General features: G+C 36.5%; 2 protein-coding genes across 4 annotated transcripts in view; one reads left to right on the top strand and one right to left on the bottom strand.

Moving 5' to 3' along the window:
* The window catches only part of Cdk17 (cyclin dependent kinase 17), a 113,434-nt gene extending 92,066 nt beyond the window's left edge, over positions 1-21,368 (top strand). Inside the window, exons 16-17 of one of the 3 annotated variants that reach the window (XM_020182993.2) lie at positions 663-740; positions 1,270-21,368. In XM_020182993.2, coding sequence (XP_020038582.1) covers positions 663-740; positions 1,270-1,307 — 116 coding nt within the window. In that variant the 3' untranslated portion in view covers positions 1,308-21,368. Of the gene's footprint in view, positions 1-662 lie in introns of all 3 variants that reach the window. The other 2 variants (XM_020182994.2, XM_074084167.1) reach the window with 2 other exon arrangements.
* The window catches only part of Elk3 (ETS transcription factor ELK3), a 63,137-nt gene continuing 51,534 nt past the window's right edge, over positions 11,544-23,146 (bottom strand). Inside the window, exons 4-5 of the mRNA XM_020182995.2 lie at positions 19,347-19,469; positions 11,544-14,173 (exon numbers count right to left, since the gene is read on the bottom strand). Coding sequence (XP_020038584.1) covers positions 14,075-14,173; positions 19,347-19,469 — 222 coding nt within the window. The 3' untranslated portion in view covers positions 11,544-14,074. The remainder of the gene's footprint in view (positions 14,174-19,346; positions 19,470-23,146) is intronic.

Below are 23,146 nucleotides of genomic sequence, written 5' to 3'. Positions count from 1 at the left end.
GCATTTTTTTAAAAAGATAATATTTACCTTTCATTACTAATACCAAGTTTCAGTTTGAGATAGGTAGTTATGATTCTCTATTTTCTATTCTTCACTAAAAATCCAAAGACAGTTTGAGGACCTGTTACCTTCATGCCATCATAAGACAGAATAAGAACTTAGTAATATGTTTTTGTTTGTTTGTTTTGTGGTACTAGGGCTTGAACTCAGGGCCTATACCTAAGTCACTCAGCCCTTTTTTTGGGTTGGATTTTTTCAAGATAGGGCCTCTCGAAGTATTTTGCCCAAGCTGGCTTCGAATCGTGATCCTCCTGATCTCTGCCTTCTGAAGAACCTAGTAATATGTTTTGATTAAGTCTGCCAACCCCAGTAAATCCTGTTGCAGACGGTGTATATTTTTGTCAGCGAAACACCTACTTGCATCATGCCTTAAAGCAGAATTGGGGGAAGAAAAGTACTAAAGGGCAGTTAATTCACTTGGTTTCTCCTCAAAACATTGAGACAAATAGGGAAATCTAACAGGCTTATAAGCTTCTAAATATATATAAATGTTTTATGTTGAATCATTATATGCTTTTTAAACATTTCTCTAAAATGGGTGGTATTTGTTTTTAATAATGTTAGACCTTCTTCACCTGATAATTTTTGTCTGTGCATTTTAGGCGTATCAATATTCAGTTTGAAAGAGATTCAGTTGCAAAAGGACCCGGGTTTTCGAAACTCTTCTTATCCAGAGACAGGTGTGTTTGTCATAAACCATTTCACATGTCGATCATGAATTTTTGCGTGTAACCAAGCTTTTGGTTTATAAATTGATCAGTAAAATTATTGATGTAAAAACCAATGTACAGTACATTCCACAACTGTGTATGTTTAGCATTGCACGTACTCACTTTTCTGTATGATGTGGGCAGCTCAGTAAATCTTCAGAGAGAAATCTGATTCAGTCAAGTCAGGGATCCTGAAAGCTGCAGATGGCACAAAGACCTTTTACAAGTGACCTGGCTTGACCACTGCACACGCCATCCCTGGTACCTGAGGCAGAAGACACCTCTTGTGCTTCCCTAGTCATCAGGTTCATCACTTCGAAGCATAGAAGCTGTAGACTGACCCCATCAACAAAAGGGTCGTTTAAGACAGTGCTGACCACTTTTACCGTGGAATATTAGCTTTTGCTGGTGGGAACATTAGCTTCCTAGAGTCACCAAATACTATATGTGGGATAAAGCTGAACCTTGAACTGCCTCATAAAATGACTTTATATTTTAGGACATGCGAAGAACAGAAGACAGAGCATGCTCTTTTAAGTCTGATAACATGGTTTCAAGCCCAGCCCCCAGCCTTTCTTATCAATCAAGGACTCAAATCTGAAGGCACTTATTTCTTTTGGTGGACTTGGAATCTCCGTATGTCTGCACTGTCCTCTTCACAGTGGAGTCTTTTTATTTCAGACTTACAGATTGTTTTTATATTTGTTGTCACAGTGTGACAATTTTTTTGTACAGTGGGTTTTAAAGTCTTCTCTGCCATTAGAGCCAGTAGGTTACAGCTGTTGATGTAACTGTAGCTGCAATTTTTGTGCAGGACTGAGAAACACAGTGCATTATTTATTGCGGAATCATTGCTGCTAAATAACTACTGTCTGTTTATTTAACACAACAGTTGAATGCCCGAAGAAGTTACAGTGGCTTTATTATATGTGAATGCATCTGTTTCTCCTCATGAATTGTTTTACTGCTGCATTTTTTTGTTTGTTTGTTTTTAAAATTAAACTGCAGTGTTTCCTGGAATGTATATTTAGCTTTGCTTAAAAGTAAAATAAGTGAGCCATCTTGAACACTCTAAGTTCGTGCTACATAATTTCTTTTTGAACATTGGCAAATAGAGTAGCTAAGAGATGATAAAATGTATCATGTTTAGAGAAGCATGTGATGCCATTGATTGAAGCAAGTGAATACCTGTCAGTTTGGGGTTCTCACCTTAGACACAAATAAATTAAAGCACCAAAATTATTTATTTTTACCTGTTCCTCATTTTAGAAATGTCTACTGCTTATTGCTGGATATTTGTATACTAATACACTTAATTAACTATTTTACATTGTGCTTTAATTTAGTTAAAACTTAACAAAGTAAGTACATTCAAATATGAAAGGTGTTACTGTTTGTTCTAAACACATTTCTTTTATTAGAAGGGATGCTTACTTTATTGGGGAACAGTTCCATTTGGGGGCTGTGTATTTGAACAACATTCACTTGGAATCAGCTGAAAGCTGTAATGTCTTTGAAATGAGCCATGGTAAATTACAAATGAAAGAAATGAGAACTTAGACGATTGCTTTAAAGCATTGTAGGTATTATCTGTTTATCAGAGATACTAAATATTATAGTTTTAATTATGCATCTCCTTGAACATCATAAACACTTTGGTGTTGGTAACAGTGTTTTCAGCATTTGTGTTCATTTTTAAGGACTATTGTTTAGTGCATTTTACCAACTATAAATCTTAATTGGTATGTTTTGAAAGGGTCATGTAAAGTTTTGCATTATATATCATGAAAATAGTCATAACTTAAATTTTTTTTTTCCTGACATTCACTGTAAAACATTCAGGGGTCCTACCATTTCTGTTCAGGAAATCTTGTAGTTGTTATTTAACAGTATTAAGTAAGTTTTTGTATATTTTAACTTTATTTGTGAATAGTGATTGTGGCATGTTTGGGGTGTTATTTTAATATTTCATGATATTGAATTTTTAATTTTTAAAAAAATTCTGGAAGAAACAGATTCATGTGTAATGGTGAATATTGGACCACTACTGCTTTTCACATTTGTAAATTGGTTTCATGTTAAACCCTGTAGCCTAACAAACTGCTGTTATTTCTAACTGACAGATATGTATTAATATTGTACTTTGAAGGTTACAAATATTATGTGGAAATTCCTTCATTTTGTTTTGAAATTTATAATAACAAAATCTCCATGTTGTATAAAATGTGATTTTGTTGTTATTTCTTGGGGAAGAAGACTGTCCAGAGTGGAATAATTTTCTTTTTATGGTTCCTTGTAAAATAATGAAGTTTCACTGTGCCCAAAGTATTAGCTACTTTATATTTGTGCTGACCATCTGTTTAGTAACCTGGGCTGCAATTTTATGAGATAGCACTCTCATTTTTATAAAGTATCAAGTTTGTCATTTCGTGGGGTATTTGATTTGTTGCAAATTTGGCCTATAATTATCCATAAGTTGATTCTTGTATATAAAAAGTGAAGGAATATATACAGTTGTTACATAAAATTCTTTTTCTTAGTAAGTTCTAAGGAAGTTTCTTCATTTTAGGAATTTGGTAAGCAAATAAGTGTTTGTAGGGTGTTTTTGTTTGTTTATTGATGTTTGAGTCACCATCAGATCCTGAAAACCTTTCAGTGAAGAGAAATGAAATTCAGAAATTTTGAACCTTGAATACTTTTGTGAATCCTCTTAAGCTAAAAAGATTGTTTAAGGTAAGAAAAGATGCTTTCTTTGTTTTCTTTCCAAGAGTTAGGGGTAATACTCCTTGAGTATATAGATATATACTCAACATGTAGTATATGTAGAGTGGCTGCACTCTGTGTGGTGTCTTATCAGCTTGAAAGACTACTTAACATGTTCTAATCTGTGTTTGGACTCAAAGCAATTCATGTAGGTTTTTATTTTTCTTTACTTTTTTATGATATTAAAATGGCAGTATTTTAACTATTCATAATTTAAAGTAGTTTATTCATACATCAATGCCACTTCAATGTGACACCAATTGCATTACAATGCTGGACAGTTACCATACTATTCCAGATTTTTTCATCAACCAGAAACTGAACTCATTAAAATTAATTCCCTGTTGTCTCCTCTCTCTATCCCATGGTAGCCATCAATTGACTGTCTCTGCATGTCCCTATTCTATTTTGTATGTATGGAATTATATCATATTTGTACTTTGTGTTTGGCTCATTTCATTTAACTTAATGTTTTCACGGGTAATTCATGTTTAACAAAAGGTTGAACTCTATTTCTTTTCATGACTGATTAGTATCCTGTTATGAATATACATTTTGTTTATTCATCTATCTTTTAGCTGTTGTGTATAATGCTGCTAAGAACATTAGTGTATAAGTATCTGTTTGAGTCCCTGTTTTCAGTTCTTTGGGATACACACACACAGGGAATGAAATTACTGGTCAAACATAATTCTACATTTAACTTTTTGATTAAATAGATCCACTATTTTACATTCCCAGTAGCAATATATGAAGGTTCCATTGTTTTCATCCTCACCAGTGCTTGCTGCTGTCCTCTTACCATCATAATCACCACTCAGTCTAATAGATGTGAAGTAATATTAATATCTCATTTGTAGTTTGGATTTACATGATGTTGAGCATCTTTTCATGTGCTATTTTAGCCATTTTTGTGTCTGCATTGAAGAAAAACCTATTCAAATACTTTGCCCATTAAGAACAAATCCCTATTTGTCTTTTAAGAGCCTTTTTTATGGACTCTAGATATTATACCCTTATAAAGGGTGTTATCTGCAATTTCCTTATGTTCTGTGAGTTGTCTTTCACTTTCTTGACGTTGTCCTTTTGAGGCACAAGTTGTTAATTTTAAAGAATTATATTTTTTATTGTGTTTTTGGTGTCATTAAAAAAAAAAATGTTGCCAGGTTTCCAAGTTCATAAATACTTGGAAACCTGTGTGTTCTTTTTAAGGGTTTTTTTTTTTTTTTTTAATAGTTTTAGCTCTTAGATTTAGGACATTCATCCATTTTGAGTTAATTTGTGGTATAACTTCATTCTGTTGCATGTATATATCCATTTTTCCAACACTGTTACTGAAAAGATTCTTCTTAGGGCTAGAGAGCATGGTTAAGTGGTAGAGTTCTGACAAGTTTAAGGCCCTGAGTTCAGAACCCAGTACTGCCAAAAGAAAGAGTGTAAAACACTAAGTGGCACCAAATGTTGATGGATGTGGAGCAACAGGGACTTTTATTTGTTGCTGATGAGAATGAAGACTCTCTTTTCCCTCATCAAATGGTGCTGGCATCATTGTGAAAAATCAACTGGCCATAGATGTGAGGGTTTATTTCTGGGGTCTTAATTCTCTTCCATTATTCTGTGTCTGTAGTCTTTAATTATATGAATAGAACCATAATGTTCTGATTACTACAGTTTCTTGTAAGTTTAGAAATCAGATTGCATAAGTTCCCCAACTTTGTTCTTTTTCAAGATTATTTTGACTATTCAGGGTCCCTTGAAATTTCATACGCATTTTAGCATGGAATTTTCTATTTCCTGAAATAAACAGGAAACACCATTGGGATTATGACAGGTTCTGCATTGATTTTTTTTGAGCCTGAAGATTTCTTTGGGTAGTGTTATCTTAGCAATATTAAGTTTTCCAGTCCATAAACTTGGACTATTTCTATTTATTTCAGCAATCTTTAATTTTTTTCAGCAATCTTTAGTAGTTTTCAATGTGTAAAACTTATGCCTAAATTTATTCCTAAATATTTTATTGTTTTTGCTGGTATTATAGGTAAAAGTTCTTCATTTTCTTTTGGATTTTTTTCATTGCTAGAATAAAGAAATACAAATGACTATTATTTTGTTGTTGTTGTTTTGAATTTGTACCCCCCCATGTTGCTGAATTTAGTAGCTTAACATTTTTTTTTTGAAACAAGGTCTCATTACGTAACTCAAACTGTCCTTGAATCCTTGAATTCATTATATAACCAAGGCTAGCCTCTGGATCCTCTTGCCTTGTCTCCCAAGTGCTGGGATTATAATAGGCACTTACTACCATACCCCACCCCTTTTTGTGAATTCTGTAGGATCTTCTACATATAAAATCATGTCATCTTCAAGGAAAGATAATTTTTACTTCTTCCTTTCTAATTTAGATGCTTTTTATTTCTTTTTCTTGCCTAATTGCTCTGTTGGACTTCCAAGATTATTGACTAGAAATAGTGAATTTGTTCCTGGTTTTAGAGGAACATCTTTTAGTCTTTAACCACTGACTGTGCTATTAGTGGTGGCTTTCTGTCTATGGCCTTTAACATGCTAAAGAAGTTCCCTTCTTATCCTAGTTTACTGAGCATTTTTATCATGAGAGAGTATTGTTTGTTTTTTTTTTCTAAATGCTTTTTTTTCATCCTTGATTAATTTTCATATGCTAAACTACTCTTGTATCCCTAGGAAAATCCCACTTAGTAGGTTGAGTATCCCTTATTGAAATAACTTGAATCAAAAAGTGTGTCAGATTTTGTAGTTTTGGGATTTTGGAATATTTGTACAAGCTTTATTAGTTGAGCATTCCAAATCAGAAATTCTAGCATCTAAAATTCTCTAAAATCCAATTTTTTTTAGCATTATCACTCAGAAACATTCAGATTTCGAAGCATTTTGGATTTTCAGACAGGGATGCTCAACCTCTAATTCTTTTCAACATGCTGTCAAGTTTTATTTGCTAGTATTTGGTTGAGGATTTTTTTGCTTATATTCGTGAGCTATTTGGCTTGTATTTTTCTTCCTTGTACTATTGTTGTCTAGCTTTGTTATCAGGTTATTGCTGCTCTCATAGAATGAATTAAGGAAGTGTTCCCTCCTCGTCACGTTTTTGGATTTTAAATCTTTGTTAGAATTCACCAGTGATGCTGGTTCTGTGGTGGCATAGTAATCCCAGCAATCAGGAGGCTGGGGCAGGAGGATCACAAGTTCTCAGCTAGTCAGGACTACATATCAAGACCCTATCTCAAAAAGGAAAAAAAAAATTTCACCAGTGAAATTGTTCTGGTCCTAAATTTTTTCTTCATTGGGAAGTTTTGATTAATGGTATTGTCTCCTTACTTTTAACAATTCTATTCAGATTTTTTTCAATTTGAGTTGTTCCTGTTTCAGATTTTTTTCAATTTTAGTTGTTCCTGTTTCTAAAATTTATCCATTTTAGCTGTGTTGTCCAGTTCATTGGCAGAGTTCATAGTATTCCTTCATACTCAATAGTAATGGCTACTTTCATTTCTGATTTTAGAAATTTGTCTTCTCCCCTCTCACCCAACAAACTAGCTCAGTTTCATCAGTTTTGTTAATCTAATTTTAAAAACCCAACTTTTTGTTTCATAGACTTTCTCTTTTGCTTATCTGCACTCTTTATAATTTCCTTTCTTATGCTGCTTTAGATTTAGATTTCTTTTTCTTATTCCTTGGGGTATAAAATTTGGTTGTTGATTTGAAGTCTTCCCCTTTTAAATGTAGGCATTTGAAGCTATAATTCTCCCAGTATTGTTTGCAGCATATTCTATAGGTATAGATATATTGTGGTTTTGTTTTCATTTTTCACAGGTGTTTTCTAACAGCTGTGATTTCTTATGTGAATTTTTTGGTTGTTTGTGTTGCCTAATTTCCATGTTTGTGAGTTTTCCTTTGCCCTATCATTAATTCCTAGCTTCATTCCATTGTGAGAGGAAAAGATCATTTTTATGACTTTAGTTTTTTTAAAAAATTTTAAGATGTATCTTAATTTTAAGATGAATGATACATTCTGTGGAATGTTTTGTGTATACTTGAGAATGTCTCATTCTGAGAATATTGTATATCGTGTTTGTTCATGTCTCTTGAGTCTAATTGGTTTATAGTGGTTCGTTCCTTTATTGATCTGTTATTGAAAGTGGGGTACTAAAGTTTTCCAACTATTAGTATAGAACAATTTCTTCTTTAGTTCTTCAGAGTGTGCTTCTTATCTTTGGAGGCTCTGAAATTGGGTGCATGTATGTTCATGGTTGTATAGCTTCTTGATGGATCTGAAAGTATGTTTGTGTGTGTTGTGTGTTTAGAGACTAAGTCCAGGTACTTGCACATGCTAGGCAAAGACTTGTCCACTGAGCCACACCCCTGCCCCTGGCTTGAACCTTTTGTTAAAATATAATGCCCTTCATCTCTAATTTTTTTCTACTTTGTTTTCTGTGACAAAGATATAGCCACCCTGATCTCTTGGGTACTATTGAGATGGAATATCTTTTTCTGTCCTGTAGTGTCTGTTTATCTAAAGTGAGTCTCTTACAGATAGAATGTTGATTGTGGGATTTTTAAAAATCCATTCTGCCAATGTCTGCTTTTTAATTAGAGACTTTAAACCATTTACATTTATACTTCTGCCAATTAGTTATTTGTTTCCTGTATCTCTTGCATGCTTTTTGTTCTAGTCCTCCAGTGATGCCTTGTTTCATATTTAGTTGGTTTTTTGTTGTATGCCATTTTGATTTTCTTTTCTTAGCTGTGCATTTTTTAGGTATTAATTTGTATGGTTTTGAAAGATTTATTACCAAATGTAATTCTCTTCATTATTCCTAATGTCAGTGGTTCTGCTTTTAAATATTCTAATACAGATCCTTAACTTCATATCAAAATGTTAAATGGCAATATAAACTCATGAGCAGGCTGCTGAAATATTTGTGCATGTATATATGTTATAAACTTGAAATCTGCAAAGTTTTTTGTGTAACTTTAGATCTAAGGAAAGGTACAATGCTTCTTCCTCTTATTTGGAGCTTGTTTTCTAATATTAAGTTCAGATTCTGGGTTTATATATATAGGAAGTTTTCTCAGTTATCATCATTCCTAGTTCAATACTTTCCATTACTGACTTAAAAAATTCCTGAAGTCACCAATTTTCTGTCAGACTAAAACAGGAAGGATATGACCAAGTTACTGATTGTAAAGCTGCTTTGATTAGGAAAAAAAACATAAAATTTTGATCATTTATAATTGGGAGAACTTTTCATTGGTGGCTTCTCCTTAAGAGAAGTGAGAAAAGTCAAATTATTAGAAAAACCAGTATTTCTGGAAGATTACCATTTCAGAAACTGCAAACTAAACCTGTGTTGAACAGAGTGGGTGTGGGTGCTAGCTGTGCAGCTGTACATATTTGGGAAGGGACACATACAAACAGAAGAGACTAGGATAAGAATCATGTTCACAACTGCTTGCTTCCCTCTCAGCCCTACTGCAGTAGTTGCAGAAATGCCTGAGGCAGAGCATGAAGGTATAGGTGGTGACTGTCTCACCTGCAGCACGTCTCAGGAGGTGAGGAAAGCTCAGCATCTGGAGGGTGGCTCCACTGGGCTGTAGGTGAGATATAGAATTTTGGTGAATACAGATTTGGGATTTGTGCAAGGCTCTCTTAGGACTCTTAAGTCTTTCCTGGAACAGTGCTAGTGAGGAAAGTCACAAAAGCTTCAGCCATTTCTCCAGCTGTATTGACAGTAGTTACATTCTTACAGTCAGTCCTTCATCTTCCTATTTCCTCCTTCATGCATATATGCTGCTTAGGTAGTCACATAGTGAATGAATGACATGGTGCTGTTGTGGTCCTTATGCACCATTTTTTAGGCAACATTGAAAGTCAGCAAGAGGTGCTTTGGGGTTCCGGTCCAACCATTGCGGCTTCCACAAACTTCTTGTTAATCACTCCTCCTTCATTACTCCTCAATTATTTGGAAGCTCCCCCACCTTCCTTTTGAATTTATGCTCTATTACTGCTAATACCTGTCTTGCTGTTTTGTAAGATAATGATTTAAACACTTTATTAGTAAATTCAACCATCCAGATCTTGAATTTCCTTACGCTTCTCTCACCTGTTTTTAAAACCTCTTTCCTCTGCTTGCTCTTCTATCCCTCTTTTTGCTACTTTTACACATTCATTAGGTCTCAATTTAATTATGTCTTTCAAAAGGCTTTCCCTGACCCATCCTCCATCCTGCCACAGACTGGGTTATGTGTCCTGCCATTTTTCTGCCTTCCTTTCCAGTAGCATCCATACACTTGACAGTATAAAACACTTACTCACATTTTATTTCTCCCCATTAAACCATACGCCGCATGAAGGAAAGGATTATGTCTTTTTCAGCTCTGTATACCTCGCATCTGATAAGTTTTAGGGAAGCAATAGTATTTGTTGATTGAGTGTGTTGACACATGGATGAAGAAATCCTGAGTTGTAAGTAAAATTTGTCAGTTATGAAATACTGACTTAACCTTTTCTCTTTGAATGAGTTAAAGACAAATGCAGTAAAAATTGGTGGCAGAAAAACACACTTTTTTCTTCCTAACAGGTGAAAATATATGGCTCTTTAGAAACTTAAGAACTAACCCATAATCAAGCTGTTTCCATCACACACACAGACAGACATCCTGGGGAAATGGGACTGGGAATAAAGTTGGTACAAAAGAAATTTAAGTGGGACCGGCTTTACAATGCTAAGAATCTGCTGTACCAGAAGGTAATGATACAGTGGACATGTATTTATGTGCCAGGTGCTGTTCTTTGTAAAGATGCTGATTGCTGATTTGAAGTACTATTGGTCAATATCATGGCCTCCACAGTCAAAATGCTGATGCTGGCCAAATCTACAACTTTGAGTCAGTTACTTAATCATTCTGGGCTTCTTATTTCGTCATTTGTAAAATAGTACTTCCTATGAGGGCTGTTGGGAGTGAGGAATAAAGTAATCCATGTAACAAGGTTAGAACAGGGACTGGCACAATATAAGTGATCTATAAATGGTTATTATCATTAACTGAAACTATGTCATCTATTGAAAAAGAAATGGTTCTCAGGAACCCGACTCTCCAGGAGAGGGTACCTGAGCATAGTGTGCTTTTCAGTGTCATTTTCCTAGACAGGGTTGTAGATTCTCAGGTGGCGTGATGAAAAGAAGTATGAATGTGGGGGATGAGAGTCCTGTGTGTATTTAAGCATAAAAGAGAATTTTAACACTGATTGAGTTGAACTCAATATATAAACAGCACCAAACAAATCCATTATCTTCTTGAGAAGAGTGAACATTTCTGAAATGATACCTGCAGCACAGTTGATTTTCAAATGTTTCTTCAATAAGTCAATTATTTTCTCCCACAACTACAAATATGTGTTACATCACATCTGGCTAGGAATTTTATGTGCATTTTGGCACAATATAACGAACACATCAGAGTCTCTGCTAATCCATTGCTTCTCCCTGCCTCCTCTCACCTACACACAGCGGTCTCCCTGTTATCAACCCTGATAGAGACCTGCATTGAACTTATCACTGAAAACCAGAGCCAGGTCAACATAAAAGTGAGACCAGGAAACATAAGCTTTACCATCAAGCCTAACAGTTGGCAGTTCCCTATATTGACAAAATGACTAAAAGGAAAAATGGTGATTTGGTTTTCCCCTTCTTCCTTTCTTTACCTTCTTCAATACAGAGCAACTGATAGAACTTGAGATCAGGGGACCACTTTTCAAACCCATTCCATTCTTCCTCCAACTCATCCTCATTAATTATATTTATTTATATTTACTATATATACATATATATATATAGTATGTATTTAAAGCTTTTTTTTTTTTTTGATGTGCCATATTTAAGGGTAGGTAACAGGACATTTTCCAACTTACTTCTGTATGGAAAAGTGAAGTTTGGGTCATTACAAGTGAATGGAAGTAAACCAACCCACTTGCCTCTAAACTCCTTTTATCACAAAGTATTTATTCAACAAAAATAATATTACAGTAAAAATGATACATATATGAAAGTGAAAGATTTGCAGTCATAGAAAAGGTGTATACAAAGAGACCAACGTTCAGATTATATAGTTCTAACAAACTAGCTGTAGCATTTTAACACTGAGTAAGCAAACATAAAAAAAGGAGAGAAAAGTTAATGTTCCTTGCAACCTATTTTCTGACTAAAACACTTCTGTTACACACACACACACACACACACACACAAAACACACACACACACAGAATGAGGCAGAGCTATAAGAGTTAGTCTTCATACCTCCAGTTCTCTGCATTGCAGTGAGTATTTTGTGGTATTTTCCCATTTTAAATAAATGGATCCAGAGAGTACATTAATCATTATATTTGGAGGAAAAGAAAATAATCGTATTTATAGTCATTTGAACATTTCCAATCAGTGCTTTAAAAATAATTATACTGAAAAATTGTATTTTCAGTCAAAATTCTTGCACATTACCTTCCTTTAGTTTCTCTGTGGCCTTATCTGACAAAACAATTTTAAGTGTACTGTCTTTATCTGTTTCTTTGCCTAACATAGTTTTGGGTGAGTGGTCACTTATACACAGTGGGGAAACAAAATTGCACGGAGCACCAACCATTATTCTGCCTTCAGTGAGTTGTGTAGCAACTCAGCTTCTCCCTTGTGAGCTGTCTCAAAAGCCCCTTCTAGCTCTGACATTTTATGTTTTGTAATTATCAGTGCCCTGAGCCAGCTCCTTTTACTTCAGTACAGAATTCTCCTTAGTATGAGGGACTGACAGGAGTATGTATTTGGGGGTATTGAAGCCAGTCCTGTTACTTGATAGTTGGAAGTTGGGTTTTTGTTTTGCTTTTTTCCTGCTCAGTAATGGCACAGGTCCCATGCACAGAGATGCTCAATTCCAATTGAAAGTTTTAATTTGTATCTAAACATAAGTTGTAGATTTTTTTAAAATTCAAGAAATTTGTTTTCTTTCACAAACTTCATTATTTACCCTTTTCATAATCCCTGCCATTTAATGTCTCTGTTGGGATCAATTTTTTAGTCACATTTCAAATTGATTTCTATTACTTGTAGTTAGGGATTATAATGAACCTAATCTTAAAGTGCTAGTTCTCTTATCTTACATTGAACTTTCATACTTACATACAGGTTTGGAGCTCTGGAGCGATGCCTGCTGACTTTTGGAAAGGACAGACAGTATGTTTCGGTTATCACTGTTCTAAACCACACAACACAAAGAATTCACTCACTGCAGAGTGTTCCAAATTGTTACATAATCAGTTCAGTTCCACAATGATGAGGTTTCTGAAGAATTGTTTCATTAGATTTCCTTCATTCTCACCCTAAATTTAATAATATATAATGCAGTGTGTCCTGTGTCTCAGTTTCCACAGCAAGGCATTCAGTACCTCCACCTCTGTATTTATGTTACAATACCTTTTTGATCCATCAAAAATTGTTAATATCTATACACCTAAAGATACCTGCTGTTACAGATTTGTTTGAAATCATCACCAGTCTCTGAGCCTCTTTGAAAACTTTTGAAAGCTTTGAAAACGTTCAGGTTTTTAGATGTTAATTGTAGTCTATGGATTTAGAGAAACCTAACTCCTACTGACAGTAAATATAGCTTATGATTATGAAAAATCAGAAGAACCAGGACTAATCTGAAATAATATTCAAACCTAGTTACCATTCTGTGGGTTCGAATGGTGTGGACTTGATGTATCTTTTTCCATCTCAGATTTTTGTTTGTTAGGGAGGATAAAAGATATAGTAAACAGCTAAAAGGCTGGCCTTTCAAAGTTCTTTTTTTTTAAAATGCACTTTAAAACATTTTCTTTTATGAATGTTTATTGTCTAACTATGGCTTAGTTTTTTCTTATAAAAACATTACTTGGACATTACATTTACTGAATTCCAATTGAAAAGAGTTCTAAGGCAATTCTTAATACAACTGAAAGCAAAAAATAAAGTGATATGAATATGCTTTCATTTTGCCTACTTGTGAAAAATAATGAAATCTTACTAGAGAGCTGTTTGATACTAACTTTTTTCTTTCAAACATTTTCTCAATACTAAAAAATATATAAATCATTTACATAAAACTAAATGCAAAGGAAGGCACGGCTGGTTATGGCATATATAAGCACAGTTCAGCATATGCATACTTAAAAAGAAAAGCTTCACATCCTTATTATATTGAAAACATTAAGAAAAGTTCACTGTCAACAGTGTTCAGCACTTCAGAGCTAAGAGGACAAAACCAAAAACATTAAAATTCACTTAATGCAAAGCAGATTTCCATTCATACTTGAATATATAAAAGGCAGTTTTTAAAATGCTAGCATAAACTAGACTATCCATGTTATGAAAAGTGCAAACCAAATTAACAGAGGGTTTCACAATGTCCTTCTCATGACACAGGTAAACTAGTCCATGGGGAGAATTTGTTTCTTCAGTTAATGAGTCCTTAGTTGTGGCCAGATGTCATCAGGATTTCTGAGAGCTTGAAGAAAGCAGAACGGGAGAAGCAGCTCTGTCCAGGCTGGGGATTGGCACGGGCATGTGGCCATTAAGCAGAGTGGGGAACTGTAGGGACAAAAGAGTTAAAACAATGACTGCAGCTCCATTGGGAAGAACTTGGGTTCCTTACATTCTCAGACCAAAGTTCAGTTCTCTTAGCACCCCTGTGAAGAGGTCAATTGCCAGTCTATTTGACAGAATAATTGAAGATAACAATTGGAGGATTACGTAGAACAAACAGAACAAGGCCCAGAAAACACCCCAATTGCTCAATATGCCTAGCTACTAGAAAAAACAATGTACCTTAAATATTGTTTGATCATGTTCTAATAATACTGTTTTAGTAGGTTCCAAGATATTTGCTTTAAGTATTAAGAAAAAAATAAAGCCAAGAGTACTTATGAGTCGGTAGTTACTGATGCTGTATTGTAAAGTCTGCCATCAGTTTTCCAGAGTACTGCACAGGGCTGGTAGGGTGATTTAAGTGGAAGAGCGCCTGTCTATTTAGCAAGAGTGAAGCTCTCAGTTCAGACCCCACTGTCACCAAAAAAAAAAAAAACTACACAAAAAGGTTTCTCAGTAATTGTTAAAAATAAGGAACGGTTTAGTTTTAAAACATTCAAAATAAAAACAATATCTTCATTTTGGAAATGAGAAAGTATTCTTTCTTTGATAAACCTGTAATTGGCAAACTTAATTTTATATATTACTGTTAAGATAAATAGTAGGATGAAGTATGTACTTTGATAAGTTTCAGGTCTGAAGCAAACATGTCAGGTACACTCCCAGCTAAACAAGAAGAAATAGAGGCCAGAGTGGTATGTGCCAAAGTAATGTAAATAATAAGATAATCTCTTAGACTGTCCTCTAGCTGAATTCCTATTTAGTCCAGGGAGTTAAATATTAACCTTCAGCACCAAATTTCAAACTACAGAGCCTAGCACATGTTAGAAGTACGATAAATATTTTCAGAACAAGTAAACATATTTTTGTAACTTTCAAACTGTTTCAGTAACTTGTCTAGTACCTTATTGCTTACCAAGGGTTGTGTTTCATTTGATATCCAGAGGCCATAAAGTAAGTTTGTTATCCTTTTTACAAATGAGAAAACAGTTTTTATAAGTTAGTTAATGGCCACAGCTAATAAGCAGCAAAACCAAGTTTTAAACTCTGAAATCTTCCTGTACTAAACTGCCCACCTTCTTTTTCTGGCAGAAGTTAGGGGTTATCTTTAATGACTTTTAATTCTTTCACTGGTTATTGGCATATTTAAGTTTTTTTTTTTCTTTTCTGGTGCTTTAGAATTTTTATGTTTTCTAGAATTTTATCTACTTCAACTGTGTTTTCATGTCTATTCAGTTTATTTTGTACTCTTACTAAATATTAAACTATTACTGTTAATCCATTTCTAGTCTTTTAATCACTTAATCATCTTTGCTTTTCCCTAATTCCCACCTACTTTCTCTTCAAGCCAAACTCAAAGTTTTTCTCTCTTACCTCTGAAATATTTTCTAAATATATCACCATCCCATTCTACTCTAAAAGACAATTCTCTCTTCAGTATTTGAAGTAGTGCAATAATTTTCTCCTATCTTCTGCTCTTTCCACTTTCTCTTCAGGTTCTTCCTCTACACAGATACCAGTGAGAGATTTCTAAAGTAGAGCTCTCATTCTCCTACCTCTGGTGTGAAAAGCTTTAATAATATTTAACAACAGATTAAGGTGGAAGCTCCCAAGCATACTAGTCAAGGCCCACAGCTGCTTTTCTGACCTGGTCTTTTATCCCAGTCCCTGCCTGCAGACTTCCATGTCTAACCCATGCCAATCTACTAAGTTCTGAACTGTGCTTTTCTTGCTCTTGAAATCCTGTCCCCCATCCTGGCACAGCCCAGGCAGCACTTCTTGCTGAAAGATATTCTTTCTATTCTGTCCAGTCCTCAGCTGCAAAGAGCCACTCTGTCCCTCTGTACCTGCAGCAGCATTCTGGTTACTCTTGCATTATTTACATACTGTATATCTACAGCCCTTGCCACAGACACTACAGATATTTGCTGGGTGGCACTTGTTAAACTAAAAATTAGCACATTCTCAACTGAAAACTGAATTAGCTCTGCATTGTTTCCAGAAGTGTCTGTAACCTACTAGGTGTATTCCAAATTTGATCAAAGTCTACTTCAAAAGTTGGGGTGGACCAGACATCCCATAGATATAAATTCAAAATGCCAAACTGTCTATCTAAAACAGACATTTCACTTTATTTGTAAATCAAGGTTCTGTATTTATACTTAGCACACTGTCTTTGGCACCTCTCTTACTAAAATATTTCTCAATTACAAAGCATACCTGTTCCAGAAAGGCCAGTATCTTCTTCTTTCTCCTTCCCTGAAATACTTTCATATCTGTTATAACCTGCTGTCATAATTGTCTCAGGGGTCTTCTGTGCAGAAACTTCTCAGCTCTGTGAACTATTTCCCTAAGGATTCCAGACTACCTTTCCAAAGATCACAGCAGGAAACTTGCCCATATTACTTAAAATTCACTGTAGGCCAGTCCATTTTTTCTTTTACTCCACCAACACATTCATAGCACATGCAAAAGAGGTTTATTGTTTTGAAAGAAAACTATTTTCATTAGTTTATAAGGTACACAACAGTAATCTAAATTCCAAAAATCCATCAATTGCAGTTATCTAGTTTTAAAAATCAGAAAGTCTTATTCCTCTTACCATACTTTGTTGTTTGACATTTTTAAAACTGTTACCTTCAACTTTTACCACACTTCACTTAAGTGCTCTTGTTATAGGAGGAATGATATTTTAAAATGTACAAAATTGTTTTCTCATGAATCCACCTAATGACAGTGCAAAGCCATGCAACCAACCTGTCAGTCATCCAGGCTGGGTTGTATTTTTTAAAAGTTACTTATTTTTATTGTTGTCTTAGAACTGGCTCCAAGAGGGAAAGCAGGTCTGTATGGTGAAATTAAAATTGAAACTTTAAGCAGATAGCCTTTAAGGGTAGTAATTCATTCTACAGAATTCTAAATGCAAACTAGTGGTTCTCAAAGTATGGTGCCTAGAACAGGCACATCACTGGAAACTTGAATGAAATTTTTTTTTTATCAGACCCTATTTAAGACCTGTTGAATCAGAAACTCTAGGGGTGGGGTCCAGTACTCTATTTTAACACGCCATCCAGGTGATGCTGTTGCATGCTAACTTTTTAGAACCACTGGATGGGTGCATCTCCTAACTCCCAGAGATCCTGACAGTGTCTAGAATCACCATGAGCATGAACCTTATTTACTCTTGGGAATATTGGACTGGAAAGGTTTAGTATAATCCCAGTCATTCCGCATGGCTTTCCTAGGAGGTCACCAAACTCCACATCAGTTAGGTGGCAGAATTCCCAATAAGAAGGGAAATGGGAGGGCATTCATTATTCAGAAATGCCTACTGAAGTCTACAGAGCTCTTGGTTGGATTCTCGAGCTAGAGTAGTGTGTTGCAGTCCTAACCCCAGGATGCTTACTACAGCCATACAGCTCGTTTCTGTGCTAATATTAGAACACCGCTGCACTACACTTGATCTTAGCCAAAAGGCCAAGAAGTGATACTGATTTTTTGGGGTGGTGGGGGTGGTGGTAGACATTCTTGCTAGGCAGGTGCTTTACCACTTGAGCTGTACCCCCAGCCCAGACTGCTGCTCTAATCTGGAGGGTTTCTGGGGATGAAAGTCTCTCTCCACCAAAAGATTAGTATTTCTAATCTAGAACTTTGCAAATACTACCTTTGCCCATTGCTTTTTGCTCACTAGTTCTAGTGTTTACATTTTAACCCGTCCAAGTTAAAATGGTCAATAATCAATGTGTTGGCTGTGCATGATGGTAGCTAGTTCTGGTTTCTACATTTTAACCTGTCCAAGTTAAAATGGTCAATAATCAATGTGTTGGCTGTGCATGATGGTAGCTGAGTGTGTGTGATTGGGAATAGGGTCAGGGGAGAGAAAGAAACTCAGAATTACTCCAGGGATATAGTCACATCATGACACCCTACCTCAACCCTGCTAGGAAACGAGAGAAGCAAGATAGCAATCAAAACTTCTTTAGCACCATCATTCTTCCACTGAGACCCTAAATCCCAACATGTATACATGCTCCTGGCACAGAGGAGGTACTCAAAATATACTACCAGTGACAGAAAAAAATGACCAACTCACAAGATATACATACTTCATCTTTTAAACACTTACCTTTTATTGACATCTCTTTACAAGTGTTTTGGCATCTCTTCATTCAGACAGTCACCAGTAATTAATTTACTGACATCACAATGTACTAGATGCTGGGAGACACCAACCACAGTGAACAGGATAAAGTTCCAGGGTCTCCATGGCCCACAGTCTAGTGGAATTTGCCAGATCAACAGGCAGTCATAATACAAAGTGCTAAGTGCAGTGGGAGCCAAAAAAACTGCTTGGGTGTGCCATCCTGGGGGCATGGAGTGCAGGGTGGGTGAGACAAAGCTAGAATTAGGCTGAGAGGGACTTTGCACTATGCCAACCTTTGGTTTACTCCTGTCCCTAAGGATCAGCTGTATAGAAAACCTACACTCGAATATTCAAACAGTAACACTTTGGGTTGGTAACAATCTTTGAGTCTCAAAAAGAAAAATGATAGCCACACAATAGCAAGTGATGCTACTGCAAGACTGTAGAATGTGAATGAATAAAGGGTGTGCTTATGTAACATAGAGGGTTCTGCAAGATAAGGCAGCTAACTCATTATTTTTTAACCAATCCCCTGGAAACTCCTATTGGTTACAAAACAAGGAGAGCTTGCTTATGGCTCATAGAATTATGTAGGTAACTTTTCTATCCCAGTGTGAAGAAACTGTTTAGTATTTTTATTTTTCAATGCATTTCAAGTATGTGACTACATTGACTAATTATATTAATACTTTAAAGTTTTATGGACTTTTATTAAAATATTTTGTAATAAATTTCTAGTTTTCATAGTCAAATGGAAATTCTCAAAACACTTCAAGAGCTAATTGTTCCATGTATGGATACTTGACATGAGTACGCCATTTCTGTCTCAATGAAAATGTCTGCTCTGAAAGGTGTGTGCAGCCCCATTCTACAAGCTCTAACCAAATAGATGGCAGAAACCACCGCCTAAGCCTTTGCAGAGAAAAAACATCCCACAAATGTTCTATGTTTAAAATATTTCCAAATGCTCACCTGGAACAACGTGTTTGGCCCTTGCAGCCTGGCAGGACTCAATGGAGCGACTGGACTAAGGCTGCTCCAGAAATGTATGCTGGACAGCAGTGGACTCGGGGTCAGAAGCAATCCATTTGGTGTCTAGGAAATAAAGCAAAAGAGAGTTTTTGATAGCGGTTCACCTGACTGCAGCTGAAACCAACACCAACCAAGTGGTTAGGTGCACCTGGCCTTGGACCAAGAAGCAAGCCTCACCGTCTCAGGAAAGCTGAACAACTTTTATTTCTGCAGGGCTGTGAACAGTTTTTCTTCGCTGCTTATTTTATTAGCAATTCATAAAGGAAAGCAGTATTGACAAGTTACCTTTGCTAAATATTCTGATAGAAAATTCAAATTTACATCAAGTTTTTTGAACTTACTCCTCCCTCATGGACTAAACAAAATCTGTACAAGCAACACTGACCCCATGCAGGGCCTTTATTTTGTATCTTAATTATTTTTCTACAATGGGCGTCCAGTACGTAGGCTACAAACACGGACATTTTAAATGGTCTCTCCAGCTTCTCTCCATTCTCTACGGCCCTTTAATTGCAGAATCGTCTGTTAAAAGTACCCTGGAGTGGTTTCTTCAGAAGGTCTGAGCTGGGTTTTCCAGATTTCACTACTGATGTGGGGTTGGTGAGAATTCATTGCCCTGGAAGTGGTCAAGGGGCAGGGCTCCTCTCTTGTCAGTTGGGTGTGCAGCCAAAACTGGATTTCCTAGGCCAGTGCCAAAGCCTGCATTTGCCTGCACACACACAGCGGGAGGCCTGGCCCACAAGCCCACTAAAAGACAAGAAAACAACCTGGCCAAGCCAGTAAATCTGCAAGGCTCTTATTCTCGGCAGGGGCAGGCTCCCTGGCCCAGCTGCTTTGCCAAATTGGTGACCAGAAGGAGCCCCTTTGGTGGGTTTCTGATGTCAATTAAGGTGCTTTGTATAAGAACTGCAGCAAAGGTGCCCGCATTTCAGATTGTATCATGCTGGATGCTAACATGTTATTTTTCCTAGAATTGGCCTCTGCAGCTTCATTAATTATCAAGAGCATTTGGGCTTAAACTAAACCGAAAGATCAGGTCTGTTCGGTGGAGTGGAGACAGACATCCAAAGGTCTTCAAACTGTGAAGTGCTGAAAGGTAAACACATTTACAACAAATTATTTGAGTCTTTGGTTCCATGGCATTTCCTACATTTTGAGTGGACTATGAGGTTACTAGGATAGATACATGTCTTGGATAAGGTCTCCATTTGTTCTAGTCCAAGGCAATTTCAGGAGGGTTCCAATCTCGGCTCAGTAACCTCAGGCAAGCAATCTAATCACTCTGTGCCTGTCTCCTAATCTGTCAGAAGAATAAAAATGCCTGCATTCCAGGGTTGCTTGGAAAAGTAAAGATGATCTATCTAAGAAATGTTCAGTGAAGTATTAGAGATTAAAATCACACCAAGCACCTAATACATGTTTTTGAATGAATAAACAAATTAGTAATAAATTTAGAGTGTACCTGACATACTAACTAAGTATATTTCATCTATTTGTGGGAGAAATCTCAACAGACTCCTGAAATAATCAGCTGTACTTTCAGGCCCCTCTCAGCAGTGCTGGGCTCAAGTTCACAGGCTCAGGTGATCTGAGAACTAATATCTGCATGTTACTCTACAGCCAGGTTCCAACCACCATAGTCATACTAACATTTACTATCCAGTGTGTTCGGGATCTCCTGGTTTACCCATCAATGGTAAAGAGACAGTCTTCTATATTATAACACAGCTACCTTTCTCCCATCCAAGGCTATAAATACAGACCTTTGGGCAATACATAACATTTAGGGTTTATGTTTCCACAGTCTAAAATTTGTACTCTTACCTGCATTTGAGATGTTTGCACATTTGTTTCCAAGGGATACAGAATGTACTCAGAATATAGTGGCCTTCTGTTTCTTGTGGTTAGTGTGTTTGAAATGTCTCCTATAATATATGCAAATAAACATTGTGCATGACTTCATTCTCTCCTCTCCCTGAAGATTCTGTGGCCTTAAAGAAAGAACTATTTTGGTTACTTTTAAAGGAAAGTTCCTTTAAAGGCTGTCCGTTCTGGGTACCTCTTCTACAGCATCTCTGCACGTGCTCCTGCAGCTAGGCAGGGAGAGCTAAAGAAAGAAGATGCAAGCCAAGCTTTGAGCTTCCTGTTGTCTTAACAAATGCCCATCACTGCTCCTGATCCCAGGGGAAGGAGACTCCTAGGGCAATGGGCAATTCATTTGCGAGTGGAAGGACCCTTCTACCAGGAGATTCTTTTTCATTCTCCCCAATCAGTTTCCTTTCTCTTAATACCAGAGTCTCCTAAAAAGCTCACATGTGAGCTAAACAAGGTGAGCTGGCCTTGTCCAGTTGTGCCTCTGCGCCTGTGCTGTGGTCTGTGGCCCTTTGCTGGGCTCCTGTCCTCTAAGCCCCTCCTCTTTTCTTCCTAACCTCCCTTTGCTTATCAAAATGCCACCTCTTCATAGCAGACTTTCCTCATCTCTCCTCAAGCAGATGGAATTTCTCTTTTGCTGAATCTTTAGAACACTATGTAACCACTTTTTTCCTTAACATTGTAGAATGTTCTGCCTTGAATGATGGTAATTTGCATGTTTTTCTCATACCTCTTTCTGCAGCCTTGAAGGAATTGCTCATCTTTATTCCTCCTGGAATACTGAGCCCCTGAATACTGATGAGCTGAAGAGATGTGTAACTCTAGGTGTGTACTGTATCCTGCTTACCACCTGCTGGACATCTGCACTTGGAACGCCCCCACATATTCAAATTTCAACTCATCTTTCACACCAAGTGTTTCTTAAGACTTCCATTTCTTTCAGCTATACGACCAGTTATGTATCCCCCTCAACAGATACTGACAATGCAGATACGTTCCAGGTGCCAAAAACAATGATAAAACAAGACATGATCCCTGTACTCATGGTCCTGTCTATCACCTAGCATCCTAGTCACAGATTTGCCCACCTGTGTATTCCCATTTCCATTCCAGCTGCATTTGAGCCCAGTAGGCTCACAGATGGCATTCTACACAGCCACCTCAACCAGTCACCTGCCTCAAGTCTCCCTTGTTGTCTATTCTGTACACCACTGCCAAGTCAGCCACCCTAAAACTCCACATTCATTCAAGATGCTTTCACAATTTTGGACACATCCACATTAAAAAAAAAAAAAAAGATGACCTCATTAGTTCTAGTTCTAGAAACTAAGTTTAGTTTCATACACTCCCTAATCTCCCTGTGTGAGATGAACCCTCCTACTTTGGTTTGATGTGTCCTGAGCTTATCTAACACATGTAGAGAACCACAGAAATCCAACCTACCAGTCTTTCAGCACTCATCCCAGAACTTCCCTCTGACCACCTAGTCAATAGCTCCCATGACTTGAATCACCTATCCATGTTGATGACTTTCCTAACTTTGTCTCCAGCCCCCAATTTTTTGCTGAACTCCAGTCACCCAAATGTGCTACAGGTTCCTTAAATTCAAGCTATCAGCTCATGAGAACAGGAACTCTATCTTGCTAACTTTTGTATACTTGGGTGGCTAGCAAGTTCCTAGGAATTCAATGATTACCTCCCAAATGAATTCATTTAAAAGGATAGGCATTTGTTATTTGAGTAAAGGGGATATGGTTGAGCTATGTAACAAAAAGTACTTCCTGCCTACTTGATTCGATAGTGTGAAATAATGGTAAGGCATTTGGGCTCTCGTAAAGGAGAAAGTAAGATGTGTACTGAGTAGTTTG

Source organism: Castor canadensis, chromosome 8 (genome assembly GCF_047511655.1).
Source record: "Castor canadensis chromosome 8, mCasCan1.hap1v2, whole genome shotgun sequence".
Lineage (NCBI taxonomy): Eukaryota > Metazoa > Chordata > Mammalia > Rodentia > Castoridae > Castor > Castor canadensis.
Note: the sequence above shows the minus strand (reverse complement) of the source record. Positions and strands in the feature narration are given on the sequence as shown.